We start from the raw sequence: 26,711 nt of genomic DNA on the forward strand, positions 1-26,711 counted from the left end.
CACAAAAGTTTTGACCAATGTTTTTATTATTATTTGCAAAAGACAACTGTTCAAAGCGTTTACGAATATGGGCCTCAAAAACACTGTATGGAGATGTATGATAGAAAATGTTTTTTTTCTTCTTCTTCCACATGTTCCAGAGATGCAAAAATCACGCACTGATGAAGAAGGATATATAAAACGGATTTCCCATGCAGAAAGAAAGAAGGTTTATCTTGAAATAACCTTAAACAATTAATGAGTTATCAGAAAGATTTAGCCATCTATTTTTATTTATTTGACACAACAAAAGACTGAAAGAGGTGCACTTTGTAAATGTGAATTGAACTCCCTTATTATACATCGGGATCTGCAATTAATTATATCGGGATCGCTATTTTAACTTGCCGCCTCAACTTCCGTTTTTGTGTGAAATCTCTGTTCAACTGTTGAAAAGAAATGCTTTAATTAATATTATATTTTTTTGCATTTCATTTGCCAAAAAAGATACGAGATGACGGCAGCTGCAGAAAACAGAAGATCGACTGCCGCGCAGTTTTTCATGGACGAGGAAACGACACACAATGAATCCGTGTCGACCTACGACAAGGTATAACCACTTCTACAGCTCTAGGCCTAGTCCCATGATATGCAAATCTCTGAAATCCTTGAACTTAATTGTCTCTTTAAATATTGGCTCCTTAACATTACATGAGGTAAAAAATTTAAAGATGTGATAAGGAGGTGTTTTCATTACAAACAAGAAGAGGTGAAATGTTTTAGAAATTATCAGATTCTGATAAATTCTTAAACATTTCACCTTTTCTTGTTTGTCATCCTTGACCTTTTTGATGTGACAATAGCCTGGATTCATGTCTTTGAAAACGAAATACATTTTCATGCTGATTTACTCAATTAGAGGGATATCAATGGATTCCAGAGTAAAACAATAACAAAAAATTGGATGCAAATAAATTTAGCATCATTTACACATATGAAAAAAATAGTGGGCTTAGCCCTGTTTATTCAATAAATTATTATATTTTTCAGGTGGTGGAACTTTTGAATCAGGCTTCTCTTGTACAGAAAGATCAACAGAAAATCAACATTCTCAGACAGGTAGTTACCAAGATGACATATTTGTAGAATTGTTGTGTGATAGGAAATGTTACTCGGTGATTGGTGCTAAGAGCTATTGATTATCTTAATTTTTTTCAACTTATTTCAAGCGATTTCTTTTCAAACAGGTCCAGGAATTAATCATTCACAAGGACCCAACACTGTTAGACAACTTCTTAGATGTAAGTAAGCTATTTTGATAAAACTTAAATTATGAATAGTTTTCATTTTTAATTGAAAGAAATGCCTTTATGTTTCATCCATACATGCAAGATTTTGTTTTAAGTGTCAGAAATAAAAGTGTGTTTGATACAGGTACATTTGGTGTTTCAGGAAATGCTAGCATTCCAGAGTGATCGGTCTGTAGACGTGAAGAAATACGTCATCACCTTCATGGAGGAAGCCTGGTTAGTTACCTCTAAGTTACATTACACAATTACATTACAAATTATGTCACGTAATCAGCTTCTCTCACAGAGTCGTATAAGATAGGGATAGCAGTAACATTTCTCAGGATGTTCTTCATGTGTTTTATAACACAACTAAGATTACTTCACAACAAATCTCTCAAGTCTAGACCCTTCACCTACACAAATTTTTACACAAGTTAAAGATAGTAGCATTAAAAAAATCAAATGTCTCCCAAGACACCCAAATAAACTTGCCACTCGACCTACACAAAGTGCCTGTCATGATAAAATTAAGCTTACCTTTCAGCAACATTTAAATTAACTCATGGGTAACATTGAATTATTTTACCAGTTAAAAGAACACTAAATGTCTTACAATCTACTCATGAAGTTTTCACATCTCATTCCATCACAGCAAAAAAGACCCAGAGTTGTTGAACAAGATTTTACCCTGTCTACAGATTCTACTGCAGGACGACAATGTTAATGTACAGAAGAAAGTCATTCTGTCTCTACCACAAGTGTACAAAGTCATTATAAAGGTAAAAACTCATCAAATTGTCTCTACCACAAGTGTTCAAAGTTTGTATTAAAGGTAAAAACTCATTTTGAACAAGATGAAAAAGTTTGTGTTCCAGCAGAAATCATTCTCTGTCTACCACAAGTGAACAAAATTATTTTTTAAATTTTGAATTTTCAAAGTGAGATTTGAGAGGATACATTTGTCATAAAAATTCTATGATATTCCAAATTCTATTGTTTATTAAGGTGGCTCATTACATCCACAGTTTATTTCAGATTTCAATACAGCACCACTTATAATGTAGATGTAAAATATCCAGATGGGGATATTGATATCATAAATATTTTTTATAGATTTTTTTAGTTTTTGTTTTATTTTAGTGAAATGTTTTATTTCAGGTTTATTAATCACAGAATTTCAGAACTTTCAGTGTCAAATGATGGGCATCTTCTTAAGACAAGTACACAAAGTGAAAATACCTCATAATACCTAATAATAATTTTATTAGAAAAAAAAAACTTCTCCTAGAAAACAATTAATGCCATTATCTTTTTAATCTATGCATAAAACATTTTAAAAATGTGTTCTGAAGAGACAAGGAATGTATTTCAATTAATTACATATGTCAAATTGAATGAAGAAAGTTTAAACGAAATGAAAAATCCAATTTAAAAAATATTTGGTATAAATAGTCCACTTTCAAGAGTTATCTTTCCTAATTAGCCAAGACTCAAAACACTATGGAACGTTTGACATTACATCTAAAATTCAGAATAAAGCTTTAAATTGCCAGAGTATACATTTAAATCAATAAAACAAATATATAAATTAACACCAACACAGTAAATAGCGCAATAAAATAAAATTTTAATTTCAACAAGGTTGTAGATTTTAACTCGAATTTCCTCCATACATACATGTCAGTGATTGATAGAGTTTACTGCATGCATGGCTATGAAATTGACATTACTTGTTTGGCGAAGATTTGACTGTTGCTTTCTTTTGTTTCTGCCTAAAAGCATTTCTTCTTGGTTTATGCATAATGAATCCGCTACTTTGTTTTCACTGTTTACAACACCGCATGTTTCATCTATTTTTAAAGCGTTTTAAAGGTCAGGGTCATATTATAGAGGTGCCTATACAACTTGTCCCCTGAGCAAACCGGTCGACACAATGGAGGTTTATTTTTTTGTGTAGTACGTCATCAAAAAGTGGTGTAATGAGCCTCCTTAAATAAAGATGTTTGTGTTATTCAATAATATCATTAAAGAGGTGCCAATTTATGTTAACTTTTATTTACTTGCTAACAGTGGCTAGCCAAGGCTAAGACAATGACAGAGGAGAAATCTTTTGTTTGGGAGACCATGAAATCACTGAAGAACAGAATGTTTGAACTGATAGACTCGGAGAATGACGGGTAAGTTAAATATCAGAAAATGACGGGTAAGTTAAATATCAGAAAATGATCGGTAAGTTAAATATCAGAAAATGAAGTGTACAATAAATATATCAGAAAATGATGAGCAAGTTACAGTTGTACTTGACTATCCTGAGCATTGATATCCCAGCTACTGATCAAATCAGGGGGTTCCAGCTACCTTCCCTTTTGTATTTTAACCTCAAAATTTGGAATGCTGTAATATCTTGGAATCTTTTTATACCCCCCGTCAAACAAGTTTGGGGGGTATATAGGAATCACCTTGTATCTGTCTGTCTGTCTGTGCAAACGTGTCCGGTCCATATCTTTCTTACGGAGGACATTAGAATCTACTACTCCACACAAAGATTGCCCATGATCCAAGGGTGTGTCATGACTTTGACCCGAGGTCACTTGAGGAAGTTCAAGGTCACTGGAAGAAAAAGTTCATAATTTGTGTCCGGTCCATATCTTTCTTATTGATAAAGTTGGTAGGTTCTCTTTTCACACAAAGATTGCCCATGACCCAAGGGTATGTCATGACCTTGACCCAAGGTCATTTGGGGAATTTCAAGGTCACTGGAAGAAAAATTTCATAATTCATGTGTGAAACATATCTTTATTATGGAAAAACTTACTTTGAAAAAACCCATTGTGACTTTTAACATTTGGACAGTGCATTTTTTTGGTCACATCAAGTTTGAGATGACTAGGTTTGATTGGATTTGTGTCTCAGTCTGGATTTATGAAATTGATATTAAAGTCATGTTTATTTTAACCGTTTATCTAATTTGATTATTTTTTTTATGTGTTTCTTTTCCACGTGATAGCATTTGTAGTACTGAAAAATTGAAGTCACTCTACATTTTTGATGAATGTTAAAGTTAAAATACTGTTAATTGTAACGATGTTAAACTTTTGGATTATTACAGAGTGCGAACTCATGTGGTGAAGTTTATGGAGGGAGTTATCTTGACGCTGTCACGGAAAACCCCGGTAAGGATTGGTATAATGCCTGTTTACTGGAAGTTTATACTTTTAAATGATGTTTCAAAAATAGTTGTATACCTTTATATTTACCTCAAAGTGCTCCAAGGGACTAGTAAAATTGATGCTGAGGCAGTGATCAATTTTATGCATGCATTGAAAAGGAGATGACTGAGCTCAACTTCCTATTTGATACAAAATATGTCTCATAAAACAACCTATTATAAACATTTTTTAGCATTGAGTATCAAATAGTACATGTCTACACAGTATAAGTTGTTCTCAAGAAAAAGAGAGACAAATCTTGCTTAAAAAAGTGCTTGATGCATTTTTTGGCCTCAAAAACTGGGAAGGGGGGGTGTTTGCTCTAGTAGATCACATCATTTTTTGCAAGCACGACATGAAATACAGTACATGATATTTTAAGAGTGTTTCTTCATTTGTTTATTTTTTTTAAATGTCAATATTTTACTGGTTGAAAGGAAAGAAGTACTTTACAGTAGATAATTTGTGAGATTAAATAGTCTACAACCACCCATGCATCTAAAAATATAACGGATGAGGACAACCACCCATGCAAATTTAATTGCACCAGTCCCCATTACCCATACAAAAATATATGAAGTGCCATCCAACCCTCCCAAACATTTTTTTCTGGAGTAGCCTTAAATCACTCTATTTTTATGTAATTTTGCGAAATCATCTGCTTATTACAATTTCTTCTCACATATATAATACTTCCATCAAAGATTATGCACCAAAAACACTAGAAAAATTGTGAAATATTTTGTTTCACATATTAAAAAAAAAAACAACATAGCAAAAAGGAAGTTGTCACAAAAATGAATTGATCTACAATTATAGGTGCAAGTATTTCTTTTAAAAAGTTGAATATTTATTTAATGTTCAGGAGTCGGAGGCACCAAAGTCCTCTAAGCCTGAGTCAGAAGTCACGCTGGACATTGTTCCAGAGGACAATAAATTCCTACGAGTCAAACGTCTGGAGGAGCAGGGCAGACAGATGTTTGAAACACTTCTACAGTTCCAAGCCTCGCCTCACATTTCAAGGTAAATATTACTAAATACTAGTGATGGGAAATCGGCATTTTTTTCATAATTGGTCATCAAAATAATCGGAATGACGGATACACTATAATTGATTAATAATCGATTGATATAATCAAATCACAGCTAATAAATCCATTTACATATATATCTTCATGATCTTATCAAAGAATCCATAACATGGTGAAAAGATATAATAGATCATTAAAAAATAATACTTGTGATGTACATGTACATTGATCAAAACATGGAGCTAAAAAATACTTCATGTTTATTTCCTTAGTAATTATTGTGTAGCTTTGAATCTTCCTTTCAGCATTAATCTGATGACTGTTATGGGGAGCTTGACCACCATTGCACGACAGAGGCCTGTCTTCTTTGGAAAAGTTGTCCAGTCTTTTGAGACACTGCAGGGTAAGGTATTTAAACATGAGAACAGATTATGTTCAGAAGCTTATACATGTAAATTAGACTAGTGAAGATATGTAATTCAGTGGTCCAAAATACATTTTCTGGTACAGGTTCATCTCTTTTGCATAGTATATCCTGCATGTTTAACTGAAAGTCTCTTTGTTTAAGAACTACATGTATTATGATTAATAAGATTTTTTTTATGCATCAGTCAATCTGCCACCGACCCTGGCTAAGTCCCAGGTGAGCAGTGTTCGTAAGAATATGAAGATGCACATGTTGTCTCTGCTAAAACACAAGGCCTCCGTGGATTACATCACTCAGATCACCACCTTACTGACAGACCTAGGGGCCACAAACTCCGAGGTAAGGTCACCAGGAAAATAAACAAAAGGGGGAGGGGAACTAATCACTCAGATCACCACCTTACTGACAGACTTAGGGGCCACAAACTCTGAGGTAAGGTCACCAGGGAAAATAAACAAAAGGGGGGAGGGGGGACTACATCACTCAGATCACCACCTTACTGACAGATCTAGGGGCCACGAACTCGGAGAAGGTCACCAGGAAAATAAACAAGAGGGGAGGGGGGGACTACATCACTCAGATCACCACCTTACTGACAGACCTAGGGGCAACAAACTCTGTGGTAAAGTCACCAGGAAAATAAACAATGGGGGGGGGGACTACATCACTCAGACCACCACCCTACTGACAGACTTAGGGGCCACAAACTCGGAGGTAAGGTCACCAGGAAATTAAACAAAAAGGGGGGAGGGGGCATTATCTGAATAATCAAACTATTAAATCTTTGTCACTGAAATATTTGATTGAAAATGCATATCAAAAATTGTTTGTGTTTTTTTAAGGAACATTTTATTTATACTTTTTCTTTTTTTAGGTGATGAAGAGCATGCCAAAGATAGACGAAAGCAGGAAGAGAAAGGCAGAGGAGGCAGGGGGATCAATGAAGAAAGCCAAGACCGAGACAGAGGTATTTCTTGCTGAAGCTTTTTATTACCTTGTGTTCTGAAGTACATTACAAGGTGTACACGTAAAAAAAACCAATAAATCTGACCTGTTAATGTCTGTACTGTTTGTAGATTGAGTTGGATGACGATGATGCTGGTATGACTCCGTTTGTGGATCGCTCTAAAGTTAAAGCACCAGCCACGTTAAAACAGAGACAGACGGCTGTAGACATCACCGCGGAGGACATAATCCCCCGCCTGACCCCCCAGAATGTCGCTGATCTCGTTCTTATTAGCATGGTGAGTATAGCATGGCAATATGGTAAATCAGATAGTGTGTGTATGTGAAGGAATACAGTGTCATAGGTTATTAACATTATTGTATAAAGGAATATTTTTGCCCACTGTTTTATTTTCGCCTCTTTTGCTCTATCCTCATTTTGGCAAAATTAAAATAGGCTGAATTTAAAGAATAAGTACAATTTCTTAAAGATAACTGTGACTGGGCGAATTTAAGATGGGGCATAATTGTTTGCAATCGAAAAAAGGCCAAAATAAATCAGGGCAAAATACAGCTGTATACAGTATATAGAAATCTGAGCATTCTTTATTTGTAGGTGATGTTGCCAGACCAGTTACCTCCTCACTTCCAGGCGACCTACACACCTATAGCTGCTGCTGGCACGGAGGGTCAAATTAAACACATGGGAAGACTTCTAGCCAATCAGCTTACTGCTGCAGGAATGGGCAAGGGAATTGCAGAAGTCCAGATTGAGGTGCGAATTATTATGCTTTTGATAGGGACCAGAAGTCATGTAAAGTAAATAATATCTTTATAAATATCATTTAGGAGCATTAATCTTAAACTTAGCATTAACGGTTAGAAAATGATATAATTTCTTAAGTTGAGTATAATAACACTGTGTTTTGCTAAAATAAATAGTGAAGTTGGTGTAATCCTGATTTGTTGAAGCTCAACACACATAGTTAAAAAAATGTTTATAAAAAAAATACATGGTAGAAAAAGCAATTTATTTTGTGCACAGTTTTATTTTGCATTGTTGTTCTTGCAGACACTTTCAGAATAACATTTACTTGTAGGAGGCATCAGAAGAAGATGGAGGTGCATCTCCTGAGTATCAGCCCACATCCCCTAAACAGGTCATACAGACAGTTGTAGGTAGGTCGATATCTCCCTAGTATCAGCCCACATCCCCTAATCAGGTCATACAGACAGTTGTAGGTAGGTCAGTATCTCCCTAGTATCAGCCTACATCCCCTAAACAGGTCATACAGACAGTTGTAGGTGGTCGATATCTCCCTAGTATCAGCCTACATCCCCTAAACAGGTCATACATACAGTTGTAGGTAGGTCAATATCTCCCTAGTATCAGCCCACATCCCCTAAACAGGTCATACAGACAGTTGTAGGTAGGTCAGTATCTCCCTAGTATCAGCCCACATCCTCTAAACAGGTCATACATACAGTTGTAGGTGGTCGATATCTCCCTAGTATCAGCCCACATCCCCATAACAGGTCATACAGACAGTTGTAGGTAGGTCAATATCTCCCTAGTATCAGCCTACATCCTCTAAACAGGTCATACATACAGTTGTAGGTGGTCGATATCTCCCTAGTATCAGCCCAAATCCGCTAAACAGGTCATACAGACAGTTGTAGGTAGGTCGATATCTCCCTAGTATCAGCCCACATCCCCTAAACAGGTCATACAGACAGTTGTAGGTAGGTCAATATCTCCCTAGTATCAGCCTACATCCTCTAAACAGGTCATACATACAGTTGTAGGTAGGTCGATATCTCCCTAGTATCAGCCTACATCCTCTAAACAGGTCATACATACAGTTGTAGGTAGGTCGATATCTCCCTAGTATCAGCCTACATCCTCTAAACAGGTCATACAGACAGTTTTAGGTCGATATCTCCCTAGTATCAGCCTACATCCTCTAAACAGGTCATACAGACAGTTGTAGGTAGGTCGATATCTCCCTAGTATCAGCCTACATCCTCTAAACAGGTCATACAGACAGTTGTAGGTAGGTCGATATCTCCCTAGTATCAGCCCACATCCCCATAACAGGTCATACAGACAGTTGTAGGTAGGTCGATATCTCCCTAGTATCAGCCTACATCCTCTAAACAGGTCATACAGACAGTTGTAGGTAGGTCGATATCTCCCTAGTATCAGCCTACATCCTCTAAACAGGTCATACAGACAGTTGTAGGTAGGTCGATATTTCCCTAGTATCAGCCCACATCCCCTAAACAGGACATACAGACAGTTGTAGGTAGGTCAGTATCTCCCTAGTATCAGCCCACATCCCCTAAACAGGTCATACAGACATTTGTAGGTCGATATCTCGCTAGTATCAGCCCACATCCCCTAAACAGGTCATACAGACAGTTGTAGGTAGGTCGATATCTCCCTAGTATCAGCCCACATCCCCTAAACAGGTCATACAGACAGTTGTAGGTAGGTCGATATCTCCCTAGTATCAGCCTACATCCTCTAAACAGGTCATACAGACAGTTGTAGGTAGGTCGATATCTCCCTAGTATCAGCCTACATCCTCTAAACAGGTCATACAGACAGTTGTAGGTAGGTCGATATTTCCCTAGTATCAGCCCACATCCCCTAAACAGGACATACAGACAGTTGTAGGTAGGTCGTCGATATTTCCCTAGTATCAGCTCACATCCCCTAAACAGGTCATACAGACAGTTGTAGGTCAATATCACCCCAGTATCAGCCCACATCCCCTAAACAGGTCATACAGACAGTTGTAGGTAGGTCGATATCTCCCTAGTATCAGCCCACATCCCCTAAACAGGTCATACAGACAGTTGTAGGTAGGGGTTAGTTAATGTAACAAATATAAGTTTATGTATATGTTTCCTTATACATAGGTAGGCATCAATTAGGCAGAAAAGCTGGGAGCTAAGTCCTGTAAAAGTTTATGAATCTTCTGTTATTTTATGTTGATGTTGATACAGTGATTGATATTCCTGTACTTTTTGTTGTGTAGGGGGGCACACAGAGCCGCAGGCAGCAGCTTTCTCTAAGTCAGCCAGTTTACCAGCCCCTGTACGTGAGAATGTTTTATCTCCTTCTATTTACTGAGAAACCAATTTACTTAAATTTTGAAAGTAAATGTTTAAATAAACTTGTATTAGTAGTAAAAACAAGTGTTGTACATCAACAATTTACTTCCTTCATTTTATTAACAGTATTTCCCCCCTAATAATAACAATATAGTGTTGCATTGTACATGGAGAGTTGGTCATTTTAGCAAATCCGACCTGTGAGGGGAGGGATTAAACAGTTCAAACTGTCCACAGTGACCACAGATCTGGACAGGGACCGACTGGATGAAATGACCATTGCATCAGTCAGAAGAATACTAGAAGCAGAGAGTAAGGGGAAATTAATTAATAAAAATTATTTAATACTAGAATTGCTGGTAGTTGACTGTTTTTTTTAAATGGCTGTCTTTATTCCTTCCAGAAAGTGCATCATTAGGCAATGCCCTTCCAGCCAGAACCAAATTATTAACAAGTCTGGTATCCCAGTTTGGGGGAGAGCTGAAAAATTGTAAGTATCTTTCTAGTTGAGTGTTATTATTGAGTACAGTTGAACTTCGGTATCTTGAACTCTGATATATGTAAAATCCCATGGATATGGCAAAGTGATTTGAAAGTCCCAACCAATATGTTCTTTTTGTACATGAATTTTACCCTCAATATCTTTGAAATCTTGAAGTTTTTAGCTCACCTGAGCCGAAGGCTCAAGTGAGCTTTTCTGATCAAAATTTGTCTGTTGTCTGTCGTTGTCGTCGTCGTAAACTTTTTACATTTTCATCTTTTTCTCAAGAACCACTGGGCCAATTTCAACCAAACTTGCTACAAAGTATCCTTTGGTAAAGGGGATTCAAGTTTGTTCAAATGAAGGGCCATGTCCTTTTCCAAGGGGAGATAATTATGAATTAGAGAAAAATTAATGGCATTATTAAAAAATCTTCTTCTCAAGAACCACTGGGCCAGGAAAGATGAAACTCATATGGAAACATCCTCAGGTAGTGTAGATTCAAGTTTGTTCAAATCATGACCCCCGGGGCTAGGGTGGGGCCAAAATGGCCGACCCAAGTTTTACATCGGAATATATAGGAAAATCTTTAAAAATCTTCTTCTCAAGAACCACTGGACCAGGAAAGATGAAACTCACGTGGAATCATTCACAGGTAGTGTAGATTCAAGTTTGTTCAAATCATGACCCCCGGGCTAGGGTGGGGCCAAAATGGCCGACCCAAGTTTTACATAGGAATATATATAGGAAAAATCTTTAAAAATCTTCTTCTCAAGAACCACTGGATTAGGAAAGATGAAACTCATGTAGAATTATCCTCAGGTAGTGTAGATTGAAATTTGTTCAAATCATGACCCCCGGGGCTAGGGTGGGGCCAAAATGGACGACCCAAGTTTTACATAGGAATATATATAGGAAAAATCTTTAAAAATCTTCTTCTCAAGAACCACTGGGCCAGAAAAGATAAAACTCATGTAAAATTATCCTCAGGTAGTGTAGACTCAAATTTGTTCAAATCATCACCCCTGGGGCTAGGGTGGGGCCAAAATGGCAAATCAAAGTTTTACATAGGAATATATATGAAAAATCTTTAAAAATCTTCTTCTCAAGAAACACTGGGCCAGGAAAGATGAAACTCGTGTGGAATCATCCTCAGGTAGTGTAGATTCAAGTTTGTTCAAATCATGACCCCCGGGGCTAGGGTGGGGCCAAAATGGCCGACCTAAGTTTTACATAGTGATATATAGGGATACCTTTTAAAATCTTTTCAAGTACTTCAAATCCATGATGATTAGTGATATTTATATGGAATCATCCTCAGGTAGTGTAGATTCTAGTTTGTTCAAATCATGAATCCCTGGGGAGGGGGTTAAAATTCAAACCCACCACCTCAGTAAACTTTCAGTTCTGATCTGATATGTGCTTTTTCCTAGCGGATGTGCTCAGGTGAGCGCTGTGGCCCCTGGGCCTCTTGTTTATTGTTCCGTTGATTTTGAACCGAGTAAATTTGACTGCAGTGGACCTTCAGATATGCGAAGCGGAATTTTATCTTGTTTAACTGGTGATTCAGGTATCCGGACAAATTGACTAGGAACCAAAGCGTCCAGATAAATGAGGCTCCACTGTCCATGTATATGATATAAATCACAGACTATCATTTTCCATCTTGTTTGTGTTGTAGTATTACAAGAGTACATATTTGAGGACCTTCGTAACCGCGCTGACGTAGCTTTCGCTTGGCTGTATCAGGAATACGCTAATTGTCAGGGATTCTGTGCCTCCAGCCTGAGAAATGAACGCTCGTCCATGGCCAGCTATGATGAATGCTTGACCAGACTTTTATCAGGATTACTGGAACGGACAGAACTGACCACCAAGGAAGGGTATGTCTAGAATACAAAGGAAAGCTATAGAGTACATTTGTATTATACACTGCACAAAAGAAAGGAAAAGGGTTTTACATGTAATTAGTGAAAATTATAGATTCTTACTCAATTTTATTTTTATGTGTTGGATTTTTGAAGATTATTTCATCGTTTGATTTTGGAGGCCCCAGCTATCACAGACAATGCTATTCAGATTCTCAAGAAATACTGCATGGATAAGGTATATATAGAAAAAGAGTTCTAAAAATATTGATAAGTATTTATAATAAACTATTGTCTATGCTTGTATTAATGTATTATAGACAATAAAATTATATTTCTTCCAAAATACATGTAACACAGAATATTTAAATATTTTTGACAAATATTTAAATGAATTATGAATAAAGTACTGTAACCCAACTTTTATTCGCGTGCGAGAAATTTTCGCGAGGTTCGCGAGAGCCTGGTTATCGCGAATATTTCTCGCCGCGAACGGGTCCCTAAAGTCTCTTTATCTATAAAAAACAGTTTCAAAAACAACTTGATCGCGAAACTTTATCATCGCGAACTAGTTTACTCCCGGTAAATCGCGAAATAAAGTCGTCGCGAATAAAAGTTGGTTTACAGTAAATTGAAATAATTTAGTACGTTGTATTTCATGAAGTTTGCTGCAATGGAATTAATTGTTCTACATGGACAACTTTTTTGTTACACGGTATACATGTATATATATTTTACATGTATTCTGGATATTTTCAGCTCAAAATTTATCCTGTAGAAATTCAAACATGTAAAATTGCATCAATTTACACATCAAGTAGAGGCCTAGATATCTTTATTCCATTTATCTGCTTGTCACAGGACCGCGTGGTGAGTGGGATTAACACTATTCGTCAGCTGATTTTGACCCGCCCCGCCCACAGACTGAGGTACCTTGAGGTGTTACTGATGTCCTGTCACCATGACATGCCAGAAGTAAGGGCCACGGCCATCCACTGTAGTAAACAACTGTATGAGAAGGGGCACATCAGGCCCTATATAGAGGTCAGTATACAAAACAAAGCCCTGAGTCACATCAGGCCCTATATAGAGGTCAGTATACAAAACAAAGCCCTGAGTCACATCAGGCCCTATATAGAGATCAGTATACAAAACAAAGCCCTGAGTCACATCAGGCCCTATATAGAGATCAGTATACAAAACAAAGCCCTGAGTCACATCAGGCCCTATATAGAGATCAGTATGCAAAACAAAGCCCTGAGTCACATCAGGCCCTATATAGAGGTCAGTATGCAAAACAAAGCCCTGAGTCACATCAGGCCCTATATAGAGGTCAGTATGCAAAACAAAGCCCTGAGTCACATCAGGCCCTATATAGAGGTCAGTATACAAAACAAAGCCCTGAGTCACATCAGGCCCTATATAGAGATCAGTATACAAAACAAAGCCCTGAGTCACATCAGGCCCTATATAGAGGTCAGTATGCAAAACAAAGCCCTGAGTCACATCAGGCCCTATATAGAGGTCAGTATGCAAAACAAAGCTCAGAGTCACGTCAGGCCCTATATAGAGATCAGTATACAAAACAAAGCCCTGAGTCACATCAGGCCCTATATAGAGGTCAGTATGCAAAACAAAGCCCTGAGTCACATCAGGCCCTATATAGAGGTCAGTATGCAAAACAAAGCTCAGAGTCACGTCAGGCCCTATATAGAGGTCAATAACACATCAGGCCCTATATAGAGGTCAATAACACATCAGGCCCTATATAGAGGTCAGTATCACATCAGGCCCTATATAGAGGTCAGCGTACAAATCTTTTCTAAAGATTGCCCAACATCAAGATCAGTATTGTATACTGGGAATTTGTTGCCCCCGTTTTTTTTTTTTTTTTGCCCTACTTGCTAGTGGCCTAATTTAAGGAAATGTTTCAGTTTTGCACTTTTTATAAGCTTTATTTACCTTCAATGGTGTCTTTTAAAATATATGTTTGGAACTGACTGCGAGTAAAAATTAATGCATAGCTTTAAGAATTATGCCAGTTTGATTCATAATGCACACATTTTTTCCAGCAATATGCCACAAAGATGTTAAAGAATCTCCTATTAACAAAGCCACCAACAGAAATGCTAGGAAAAAGTAAGAGTAAGTATGAAACGTTTGCCTCCAAGAGTTTATATAATTAGGGCCCCGCCCTGTGGTGATCAGTCTGTCCGTCCGTCAGTCTGTCCATCCGAGATCTCTTGTCCGGAGCATATCTTCTCTCTCCTTGGCCCAATCTGGCTCATACTTCACCCACGGAGTGCCTTTGGGTAACCGGTGTGCAGTGATCTTGAACCATGTTTCTAGGTCAAAGGTCAAGGTCATAGCAGAATTATGTTAAAATTCTTGTTTGGAGCATATTTTCTCTCCTGTTAGTCCAATGATGCTCATACCTTACTCACAGAGTGCTAGTGTTGTAAAATCGGACATATTTTACTATCGATTATCAAATTGAATCGGAAGAACACAATCGATTACATAATCGATAATTTGAACTATTAAAAAGGTTAAATTTATTAATTCAGCACGAGTAGAATTCGATGACATTTGACCGCGAACTTCAACTTATCTTTATTGGCAGACGACATTTTACACAATTTACAAATAATCGAGTCCATCTGTATATTATTTTTGCATGGAGGCCCATCGCCCTTTTTCAGAAAGCCAAAAAAATTCGAACTTTAGATCGTATTGCACCAGGATATTGATATAATTAGGCGTCAACCTCTTCAACATGCACGTTTGCCATTTTGTTTACCGCCGATTAGAGTGACTTCCCTTTGGTGAATATAAAAGTTGAACCTGATCGGCTTAAAAAATACGACATGAAAAATATAGCGATCTATCGATAATAATATTTACAATCGATTGTCGCCGACCTGGGCCTTTTAACGACGATTTTTCGATAGTCGGCAACTATCGTAACAACACTACAGAGTGCCTTTGGTCAGTGAATGTGCAAGGACCTTGAACAAAGTTTTTAGGTCAAGGGTCAAGGTAAAAAATAGTCTCACTTTTTAAAGTCTTTGTTCGCTGCATAATTTCTTTCCCTTAAGTCCACTCAGCCTCAAACAAATTGACTGGATATGGAACATTTGTGAGTTTCCTTCCATATTATGAAAGAGGATATGCAACAATTTTCATAGATAATACATTTCTAAAAGTTTTTAGCTCACCTGAGCCGAAGGCTCAAGTGAGCTTTTCTGATCACATTTTGTCCGTCGTCCGTCCGTCTGTCTGTCCGTCCGTCTGTAAACTTTTCACATTTTTTACTTCTTCTCAAGAACCAATGGGCCAATTTTAACCAAACTTAGTACAAAGCATCCTTGGGTGAAGGGGAGTAGAAATTATAAAAATGAAGGGCCAAGTCCCCTTACAAGGGGAGATAATCAAGAAAAGACAAAAATAGGGTGGGGTCACTAAAAAATCTTCTTCTCAAGAACCACTGGGCCAGGAAAGCTGAAACTTATGTGGAAGCATCCTTGGGTAGTGTAGATATTAAATTGTTAAAATCATGACCCCCGGGGGTAGGGCGGGGCCACAATGGGGAATCCAAGTTTTACATAGAAATATATAGAACAAATTGACAATTAAATATTTGGAAATGAGAATGTCTTTAAAAATCTCCTTCTCAAGAACCACTGGGCCAGGAAAGCTGAAACTTATGTGGAAGCATCCTTGGGTAGTGTAGATATTAAATTGTTAAAATCATGACCCCTGGGGGTGGGGCGGGGCCACAATAGGGAATCCAAGTTTTACATAGAAATATATAGAACAAATCTTTAAAAATCTTCTTCTCAAGAACCACTGGGCCAGGAAAGCTGAAACTTATGTGGAAGCATCCTTGGGTAGTGAAGATATTAAATTGTTAAAATCATGACCCCCGGGGGTAGGGCGGGGCCACAATGGGGAATCCAAGTTTTACATAGAAATATATAGAACAAATCTTTAAAAATCTTCTTCTCATGAACCACTGGGCCAGGAAAGCTGAAACTTATGTGGAAGCATCCTTGGGTAGTGTAGATATTAAATTGTTAAAATCATGACCCCCGGGGTAAGGGCAGGGCCACAATAGGGAATCCAAGTTTTACATAGAAATATAAAGAACAAATCTTTAAAAATCTTCTTCTCAAGAACAACTGGGCCAGAAAAGCTGAAACTTATGTGGAAGCATCCTCGGGTAGTGTAGATTCTAAAGTTTTAAAATAAAAAAGGGAAGGGGGTTATTGGGCATGATAGGTATAGCAAGAGGGGGAATCTGGTAAAGATCTGCATCACCCAAGTTACTCAGGTGAGCGATGTGGCCCATGGGCCTCTTGTTTAATTGTATTATTTTTCAGGGAGTAATACTTTTTGTCCCCTTTAATCTCAAACACCTTTAAAAAAACCTTTTCAGCTACGTTACATTTTCATGTTCATTGCTAAAAGCGGGGCCCTTTGAGATGGCCACCATCTCAATGATATCTAGTTATTTCTGAAAATTGTTACTTATAAATGTGTGTGACTGTGTGGCATAATTTAAAGTTACTATGGAGTATGGATAAATTTTATTGACACTAGCTTGAACGTTGTGACATTTGAAGCTCAATATTGGGATTTCAGAAAACTATTTATTACCATAAAATGATATTTGCATTAGTTCTTTGTGGAGTAAAATAATTTGAATAATCTGCTGTCTCCTAGAGTATCAAACATTCAAAACATACTACATGTAGATCAGCTTTTGGATATGGGTTTATATCTTAAACACTTTTAAACGCCTCTTTAATACATTGTAGATGACCCCGCCTTACAAGCCTGGACAGAAGACACCATTAAGATGTGTTTATACCTTTACCTGGGTCTGTTGCCTAGCAACCATAAACTAATCCACCAGTGAGTATAACCTTTGTGATAATTGGCATATTGTATGTCCTTACTAAGGTCATGGTCAAGGGCAGGCAACAGCATCTTCAGCTTTTACTTCACTTAAGTTTTAACTACATGTATGTATAATACATGTATTTTAATGTAAATTTTTAGCTCAACTCGACGAAGTCGAGATAAGCTTATGCTATACCCCAGGTGTCGGCGTTGGTGTTAGCGTCGGCGTTCTGGTTAAAGTTTTAGGAGCAGGTCCATTCCCAAGTAACTATAAGCCCTGCCTGGACCAAACTTGCATGGATGATGCATCTAGGGATTGACGCTACCAGACTTGCTTCGGATGCTGGATCTGACCTACATTTTCCAGATTAGTGACTAGGTTATTCCCAAAAACTATAAGTCCTACCCGGACCGAACTTGCATGGATGATGCATCTAGGGATAGACAATCGAAACTTGCTTCAGATGCTGGATCTGACCTACATTTTCCAAAGAAGTGTGAGGTTAAAATTTTTGGAACGGGTCATTCCCCAATGAACTTTAAGACCTATTTAAACAGAACTTGCTTGAATATTGTTGTCAGAACAAATACTAAATGTTAAGAAAACATGATGCAAGATATGCATTACTTAAACTAATAACATTTGTTGAGGTGAGCTTTGTAATCTTTGATTACCTATGTTTTTTAAAAATTTTTGGATAAAGTGAATTGACAATTAAATATTTGGATATGAGATAGCGTAATACTTTCCTGGTTTTAGGTTGGCCATGGTGTACACATCAGCTGGAGCCGACATCAAAAGGATCATCCTCAGAGCACTGGAGAATCCTGTAAGTATAAAAACCGTAATTACTCTCAGGGCACTGGAGAATCCTGTAAGTATAAAAACCGTAATTACTCTCAGGGCACTGGAGAATCCTGTAAGTATAATGACCATAATTACTCTCAGGGCACTGGAGAATCCCATAAGTATAATGACTGTGAGGGTTAGGTATAATTACTCTCAGGGCAATGGAGAATCCCGTAAGTATAATGACCATAATTACTCTGAGGGCACTGGAGAATCCCGTAAGTAGAATGATCGTAATTACTCTCAGGGCACTGGAGAATCCGGTAAGTAGAATGATCGTAATTACTCTCAGGGCACTGGAGAATCCCGTAAATAGAATGATCGTAATTACTCTCAGAGCACTTGAGAATACCATAAGTACAGTATAATGACCGTTTGGGCTCAAGGAATCTCCTAGGTATAATTACTCTCAGGGCACTGGAGAATCCAGTGAATAGAATGACTGTGAGGGTTAGGCATAATTACTCTCAGGGCAATGGAGAATCCCTCAAACCATCAATTTGCGTGAATATGGAGTAATCATGAACGGGTCTGAGGAGAATCCCATAAGTATTCAGAAGCCATTCTAAGTCTCAAGTATAGAGTATTGTATGGATTTTATGTAATTAAAAATATCTATAGATACTTAAAGAATATTGAAAACTTTTTAAAAAAATGTAATACAGTATATTTGAGCTTCTGTATTTTTAGGTGAAGGGTATGGGAATGAAGTCACCTGAGCTGTTGACATTAGTGGAAAGTTGTCCAAAGGGAGCTGAAACACTGGTGACTAGAGTCATACACATCCTAACCGATAAAGGTATGTAACATCTTGTCCAGGTAAAGGTATGGTAAAAATATATATCCTGACAGATAAAGAGATGATAAAATCAGATCATTTCTACCTTATAGCTCTCTCCATATCCAAGAGGATGCAAGAGGCCTTTCCATCAATGTATAATTAAAATTTGAATGTTATACCTTTACCTGTATTTCTAGCTTCGCCCTCACCTGAGCTGGTAGAGAGAGTTTGTGACCTTTATCACAAACGTGTACCTGAATTATAACACCTTTACCGGTACTTGTATTTCTAGCCTCGCCCTCACCTGAGCTGGTAGAGAGAGTTCGTGACCTTTATCACAAACGTGTACCTGATGTCAGATTCCTCATACCTGTTCTCACTGGACTTTCTAAGGTAAAGGGAAATAACTTTGGCTAATATTCTACTTGAAACAATAGATTTAAAGTGAAATATAATTTCAAATTTTCTATTCACAAGAACTTTTGAAATATGAGACAACTCACGAACATTTAATCCCCTCATATATTTGTACTGCTTCAGATTTTGAAGAACAATAGTTATATGTGTATGTTATGATAACTTTGGCTTATTTTACCAAATGAGTGCTTTACTATGTCAAAAAGAAAGTTATCATTAGTTTCTAATGATCTACAGCAGGTGACTGAATCAAGGGTAAATTACTAAAGGTTAGATGATTTTAACTTAGAATTCTTTTAAAAGTAAAAGATAGAAAATTTGATAATAGCATGTAATGAAGAGAATGTTTTTGTGTCTTTGATTCAGGATGAAGTGATACAAGCCCTGCCTAAGTTAATCAAGTTAAACCCGATTGTTGTAAAAGAGGTGTTTAACCGACTCCTGGGGGGTCACAGCGACGCTAACTACACCTCCCCCCTTACCCCCGTGGATCTATTAATAGCTCTACACAACATTGACCCAGCCAAGTGTGACATGAAGACCATCATTAAAGGTGGGCGGAACTTCCTGTTATGATCAACTTCCTGTTATGATCAACTTCCTGTTGTCAAATTTATTTAGCGTAAAAAGAGATTATACAAAGAAAAATTATTCTTGGATTTTCTGGACAAAATTTCTGTCAGGCATTTCAAAATACAATGTATGATCTGCCAGACACATGGTGTTAGAGAGTAACACCCCTTTAAGTGTGTCCATGGTTTTTTTTTCCTTCCAGCCACAAACCTGTGCTTCAGTGAGAAGAACATTTACACCCAGGAGGTGCTGGCGGTGGTGATGAAGACTCTGATGGAACAGGACCCCCTCCCCACTCTGTTTATGAGGACGGTCCTACAGTCCCTCTCCATGTACCCCCGACTGATGGGATTTATCCTCAATATCCTCCAGAGGCTCATCGCTAAAGAGGTAACAGTCAGAGGCCCTCTCCTGGTCATGTATTGTCCTCATTGAAGGACTAACACAAAAGAACATATATACATGAGATGAGAATACTTTTAGTTCCTTTGTGTAGCAATGGCTTCTGCAGTTTTCAAAAAAAAAAAAGAGTTTTAAAAAAATTCAGCTTTTGTTTGAAGTAAAGTTTATGAACACAGGTCCTTCAGGATAGAGGAATTTTCTCATTTTGGGTATATGTTTGAATTAAAAAAAAAAACTGTAAATTCAGAAAACATTAATGTAAGATGAATTTGATATGCTGAAGCAAAACAAAGAATTCTTACCAGTAGTTAAATAATTAATATTTGCATCAGAAATAGTGCAGTATTGCAGCAGTTGTTTTTATATTCAGGGGTTAATTATTTGAATGTAAAAGCTTCTCACTTTAGAATACCCACAATACACTGTGGATAATAATGACACTGCCCTGTTGTCTGTAGGTCTGGAAGAACAAGAAGGTCTGGGAAGGTTTTATTCGCTGTTGTCAGAAGATGAAGCCACAGTCCTTCGCTGTTTTACTCCAGTTAAAAGCTCCTCAGCTAAAGAGTGTGTTTGAGAGTTGTCCAGACCTGAGAGAACCGCTACTGAACCATGTCAACTCCTTCGCTCCAAACCAGGTCTGCTTTTATTGACATTTCCATTTGACTTCTTGTATTGGATTTTTCAAATATGCCATTTAAAACTTTTTACCAATATGAGCTAAGAAATATTACAGCAATTTTGTATGGTGTCATTTCAGAAAGCTCACCTGCCTAAATCTGTGTTAGCTGTATTGGAGAATCCTCCAGAAGTGACCCCGATTCCTCCCCAGGCTGAGGTGGCACCCCCCACCCCCACCCCCCTCACCCCCACAGTTGTAACACCACAGGTGACCACAGTGAAGGTCGAGAACACCACGGTACCCATGGAGACCCAGACCATACAAACTGTCCAGTCCATACAGACCATAGGATCAAACTTGGTCCAAGTAAGTTAACACGACTGAATATTGCACTCAAATAAAATCTGTTGACATAAAATAATGTTTGTTCTTCAGGATTACTGTAAACCAACTTTTATTCGCGTGCGAGAAATTTTTGCGAGAGCCTCGTCATCATGAATATTACTCGCCGCAAACTGGTCCTTAAAGGCTTGATCGCAAAAATTAATCGTTGTGAAGTATTTTACCCCCGGTATATCGTGTCGCGAATGAAAGTTGTTTTACAGTAATTTGGAGAAAGTTGTTTACAAGTATATTAAGCTGAAGAAGTCTAGTTGTAAAATTGTAAAAAAAGGGGGCACAACTATCTTGATACAGCAAAACTATAACGAAGTCACTGGGACCTATGAAATTACTTCGCTATATCTGTAATTTGTTATAACCATATTCGTAACGAATAAGAAATAAGAAATTTATTAAATTTATATAGCTGGGTATTCAAGATGACTTCGCTATATCCGTGAATTCGCCATTATCCGTGTTCATACTAAATGAGTTTTGCTGTAGCGTGAATATAACAAAATTAAGGAGCACATTTGTTTTATTCTTCTTAAGGTGAAACAAGAGCCCCCAGACCCAGAAGAAATAGCGAGACAAGCAACAGAAAACAGAGAGACGCAGGAATCACAGGCCAGAAGTTCACCGGAGAAAGACAGAAAGGAAACACCAGTCAGGAGGAAATCAAAACGGTCAACAGAGGTTGGTAACTGGGCCAATGATAAAGAGTAATTGGGCCTTGAGGCAAAATAGTAGTGGGCAAGTGTGCCTTCATGATAAGTCATTTGGATGGGATAGCTTTTTCCTGAATTTTATCTCGTTATCTCGCTGTAAGGTATTGTATATCATTAACTAACTGTAAGATGATGTATCTCATTATCTCACTGTTGGATAATGTATCTCGTTTTCTCACTGTAGGATAATGTATCTCGTTATCTCACTGTAGGATAATGTATCTCATTATCTCACTGTAGGATAATGTATCTCATTATCTCACTTTTGGATATTATGTTCTGTTATCTCACTGTAGGATAATGTATCTCATTATCTCGCTGTCGGATAATGTATCTCGTTAACTCGCTGTAGGATTATGTATTTCATTATCTCGCTGTAGGATATTGTATCTCATCATCTCATTGTAAGATAATGTATCTCATTATGTCACTCTAGGATAATGTATCTCATTATCTTGCTGTAGGATATTGTATCTCATGTCATTGTAGAATAATCTATATCATTATCTCGCTGTAGGATAATGCTGATGCTGAGATGGAGGAAGCCGACTCGCCGGAGAATGCCCTTGCTATTGCTGAGGAAGCCATGGATACATCACTAAATGAGTCGCAAGATCAGGTACATGTGTGTGGATAATGCTTGGAAAACACGTTCTACAGTTGTGTTTTCTCTGTGGAACATAGAAATATGCAACACTTGTGTCTTTATTAGGTTCAGTAGAAATGTCAAACACTGTAAATGTATTGTATTTAGCGTGTACGATATTTTGCGGAAATTGATTTTTGAACATTTTAGCGTAGATTTGATTTAGCAGATATCTTAATGTTCTTATTTATGTGTATAATTGCAAAACATTTAGCGTTGTACTTGAATTAGCAGAAGTTCCTTTTCGCCAAAAGCGCTAAAAAGAATACACAGCCAAATGTAATACTTTTATAGTATCATGTCAAAACATTTTAAAATATGCAAATGCAAATTTTGCATCTTCTCTGGACATGAGAGAATCTTCAAAACTTTACAAATCAAATCAAAAAAACCTTTTATTTATTAAAGCAATATGAGCTGCATTTTGGAGAAATTAATTTTGCTGTCAAAATAGGCTATTATGATAAATCTGTATGATTGTAATATGAACCATTATGTTATATTTCCATTTCTAATTTTTTTCTCTGCGATAACTCTTTGAAAGTTGTCGGAGTTTATTTCTTGATAATTCTGCCGGAATGTAAATTAGGCAGGTCGATTGGTCAGGAGCTTAGGAGGCCTATAATGCATGCAAATCTCGTGTGCATCTGTCTCTATGTCTGACGCTAAGGTGGCAAAATTTGCATGTAAATCTCGTGCAGCTGCCTAGGTGTTTGACGTCATTGGGCGAGGACTATTGAAATTGGCATGGAAGTCCTCGTGTAATTTAAGTCTATGTCTACATTTTTAAAGTCTTAATCTACCATTTTATTTCGCACTGAAATGAAAATATAAGGAATCACTGTCTAATTAGGAGAGTATGTCAAGGACATCAACAATAGTGGGAAACATGGGATAATTTAAGCATTAACGGGCTTTGCCCGTTATTCAAATTATCCCATGTTTCCCACTATTGTTGATGCCCTGGCATACTCTCCTAACTACACAGTGATTCCTTAATAATAAGACTGATATAAAGAATTGTTTTGTTTTCAGAAGAAAGAATTTTACAAAGAAATGTATAGTATTATATAAGAAATCAATATTGTACAGGACGACAATAATGTAATTTTGCTTCAATCAAAGCATATAAATAGTTCTGAAATATAAAGAATAGAAGTTTATAAATGTTCTTTTTTTCTGTCATTTAAATAGTTAATTGCGATATTAGAACAAAAATTTCCGACATCAAACTTGCAGCTCATATTGCTTTAATTCATTATTAAGGTATATGTAATGGATATATGCCGAATACTGTTCTATATGTAAAATTAAGACTGTTTGAGGCCCGTTAGGGCCGAAAACTGTCTGATAATTTTACATATAGAATAGTATGAGGCATATATCTTACTTAAAACATTGCCATTTAAATGTCCAAAAGTTACCTGGAGGAGTCCGATAATAACACAATAGGAGTTTACGCAGCCATTGTTTTCTACCCGTCTGATAAGTAGATAAAAGAAATGAGACAGTAAAGAAAAGTGAGTGAACTCTTGTTCCATTTCACTCATTCAATGGCAGTCGTTTAGTTTAGCAGGACAGGGGTCAGGTGGTGAAAAATTTTTGGGGGAACAATTTTATTTATGATGTGCATAAATTGACATTGATACCGACATAATTTTAGTTGATATTATAACCATCACCATGGAAAGTAAAAATGTGGATTTTTACCCTGAAGTTTTAGTTTAGATAATGGAAATATTCTCAGGTTTTAAAAGTGTGGCCATCGGGGAACAAAATAAGGAGATTTGCAGACTCTTTTGCAGAAATGGATTTAAATTCGCTTATTCAAAGTGCTGTATAAAAAATTCTTTTAAAGAGTGGAAAGTATTAATTTTGTGGAAGGGTAAACTTGGATTTTTTTTGTCATGGATTTGCTTTTTTGTAGCAATTTAATTTCCTTGCGTTTGCTTTCCCAGAATTTGTTTCCTAACATTTTTATTGGGGGGTTCTGGACATATTTAACCTTAATTTCACTCTTCTTTTTGTTTTTTAAATACCGTCCGATTTTGTTATCATTGCCGTCCGATAATATATTATCAGACTGGTAATTATTATTATCGGACGGCTACAGGTAAATTTTTAGACTGCAAGAACAAAGGCATGACGTCACAGCAATGTTTTAACAACATTTATCATACAAGTCAGTTTAAGTAATGATGACAGCTCGGCATTGCGTTTCTTTGTAGTCACAAGACTCTTCAGGAGATGGCCCATCAAAGACAAGTAGGAGCAGATCTAGGTCATCTGAATCTAGGTCATCAGAATCTAGGCCATCCGAAGCCAGGCCCAGAAGAAGCACAAGGTCACGGAAATAGGTCGAGGTCACCTCAGATATATAGCAGCAGTGCTTTGTGGATTCATTATGTTTCTTTTGACTTTTACTTATGAACAATTAGTGCTGTTAAGTAATCAGTGAATTTACACAAAATTGTGTATTGAAAAATCTCTGAAGTTGAAAATAAACACAGGTCTGTTACAGACTGCAATATAACTTTTTATTTTTCTGAGTTTCATTTACAGATTTATTCATATTAAATTATATTAGATGCAATTTACATTTGTGAGGGAGTAGAACCTAATTTTATTCCTTGACAAACAAAAAAAGGTCTTTATTAGGGGGCACTCTCTACCATCTGCTCATAAATTCACCACTGTCTTTGGCTCGTTTATTTAAACAATAAAATGCTTTCTTTGTTTGTTGTTACTGGAATGAACGGAAGCAGCTGTTGCAGAAAAAATACATAACCCGCGTAAGCGGGTTATGTTAATTTTTTTTGCAACAGCTGCGACCGTTCATTCCAGTAACAACAAACAAAGAAAGACATTTTATTGTTTATATTTATATCTGTTTAAATTATCATTTTAAATAGGATTAAAAATATTAATTATTGTGTTAATGATGCGAACGTCTTTGTACGTTTCATTGATGGAACGGCCACTGATCAAGAAATCTGTACAGGTGATATGCCTAATGTAGTTTATGCAGGGATGAACACAATGGGTTTTCTTAAGAAATAAAGAAGAAAATATTCAGTGGATGTAAATATATCATAGTGATAAATAAAGGGAATAGTGTGTGTTTGTTTTAATTCATTTTGATTCATTTTCTTTGTTTTTTTTTAGTTTTGAGATAGATATTTAATAAATCATTGAGCTATTAATTTATTTTGAAGAAATCCTGCAAATATCACGTTTTATACGTTGGGTCAAAAATCTTGATGTGAGCCCATTGCAAAGGTGTAAGTAAGTAAGTAAGTAAATTTTATTTAAAGTCGGCATTGTATACATTACATAACAAGAAACATGAGCTCTGTAGAGCTCTTAAACCGACTATCACAGTTAAAATATCACAAGAAAACATTTACAACATAAATAAAACATGCAAAAACACATGTACATATATACACATACATATGACAGATAAAACGAATTTTAAGAATTTAACAAATTTTAACAATTTATAATTTCTTTAGAATAAGTTAAAGAAAAAAATAGACAACTTGAAAAGCAATATGATTGCATTAAGAGGAACAAAAATAAATATAACGTGAGTATTATCAATAAATAAATAAAAGTCATATGATAGTAATAAAAATTAAGCACTACGTTTAACCCATAAATTTAGATTAAAAATAACTAATTGTATTATTGATGATAATAAAAATAAATAAATAAAAAACGATAAATAAATAAATAAACTTGAAAGTTTAGAAAATTAAAAATTCACACAGACATAGCTAAACCAAATTTAGAAAGAAGAAGGAGAAAATTAAAAAAAAAAACAAAAACAAAAAAAAAACAACAACAACAATAATTTAAAAATAATTTATGTTCCTCGTCAATACACATCCTGCCTAGTGATTGGGTCAGTCCCTACCTACATAGGCAAGATATGCATTGTTGTGGGGGTAAAGAGGGAAAAAAAAAAGGAAAACAATGGAGTAAAATGAGGTGGTATCATTAAGGTAAATGAAAGATTTCAAAAATAAATGAAAATTCGATTGTTTCTAAACTA

General features: G+C 36.5%; 1 protein-coding gene across 1 annotated transcript; it reads left to right on the forward strand.

The window, feature by feature from the left end:
* Nucleotides 1–369: 369 nt before the first annotated feature.
* On the forward strand, nt 370–25,187 carry LOC134235671 (symplekin-like). The gene is made up of 32 exons (XM_062717811.1): nt 370–589; nt 1,030–1,098; nt 1,227–1,280; nt 1,432–1,505; nt 1,924–2,050; nt 3,342–3,448; nt 4,381–4,444; nt 5,346–5,503; nt 5,817–5,914; nt 6,123–6,277; nt 6,813–6,905; nt 7,015–7,182; nt 7,500–7,658; nt 7,984–8,062; nt 9,928–9,986; nt 10,192–10,315; nt 10,407–10,493; nt 12,166–12,367; nt 12,509–12,590; nt 13,214–13,396; nt 14,425–14,497; nt 17,173–17,269; nt 18,018–18,087; nt 18,798–18,906; nt 19,181–19,281; nt 19,672–19,858; nt 20,081–20,268; nt 20,739–20,915; nt 21,038–21,265; nt 21,833–21,976; nt 22,526–22,627; nt 24,883–25,187. Exons 1-32 carry the CDS (start codon nt 494–496, stop codon nt 25,009–25,011), a joined length of 3,843 nt encoding a protein of 1,280 aa, XP_062573795.1. The 5' UTR covers nt 370–493; the 3' UTR covers nt 25,012–25,187.
* The last annotated feature ends 1,524 nt before the right edge of the window (nt 25,188–26,711 follow it).

The sequence above is a fragment of the Saccostrea cucullata genome, unplaced genomic scaffold (genome assembly GCF_032062105.1).
Source record: "Saccostrea cucullata isolate Sc308-1 unplaced genomic scaffold, CSIRO_AGI_Scuc_v1 ctg192, whole genome shotgun sequence".
In the NCBI taxonomy this organism is placed as follows: Eukaryota; Metazoa; Mollusca; class Bivalvia; order Ostreida; family Ostreidae; genus Saccostrea; species Saccostrea cuccullata.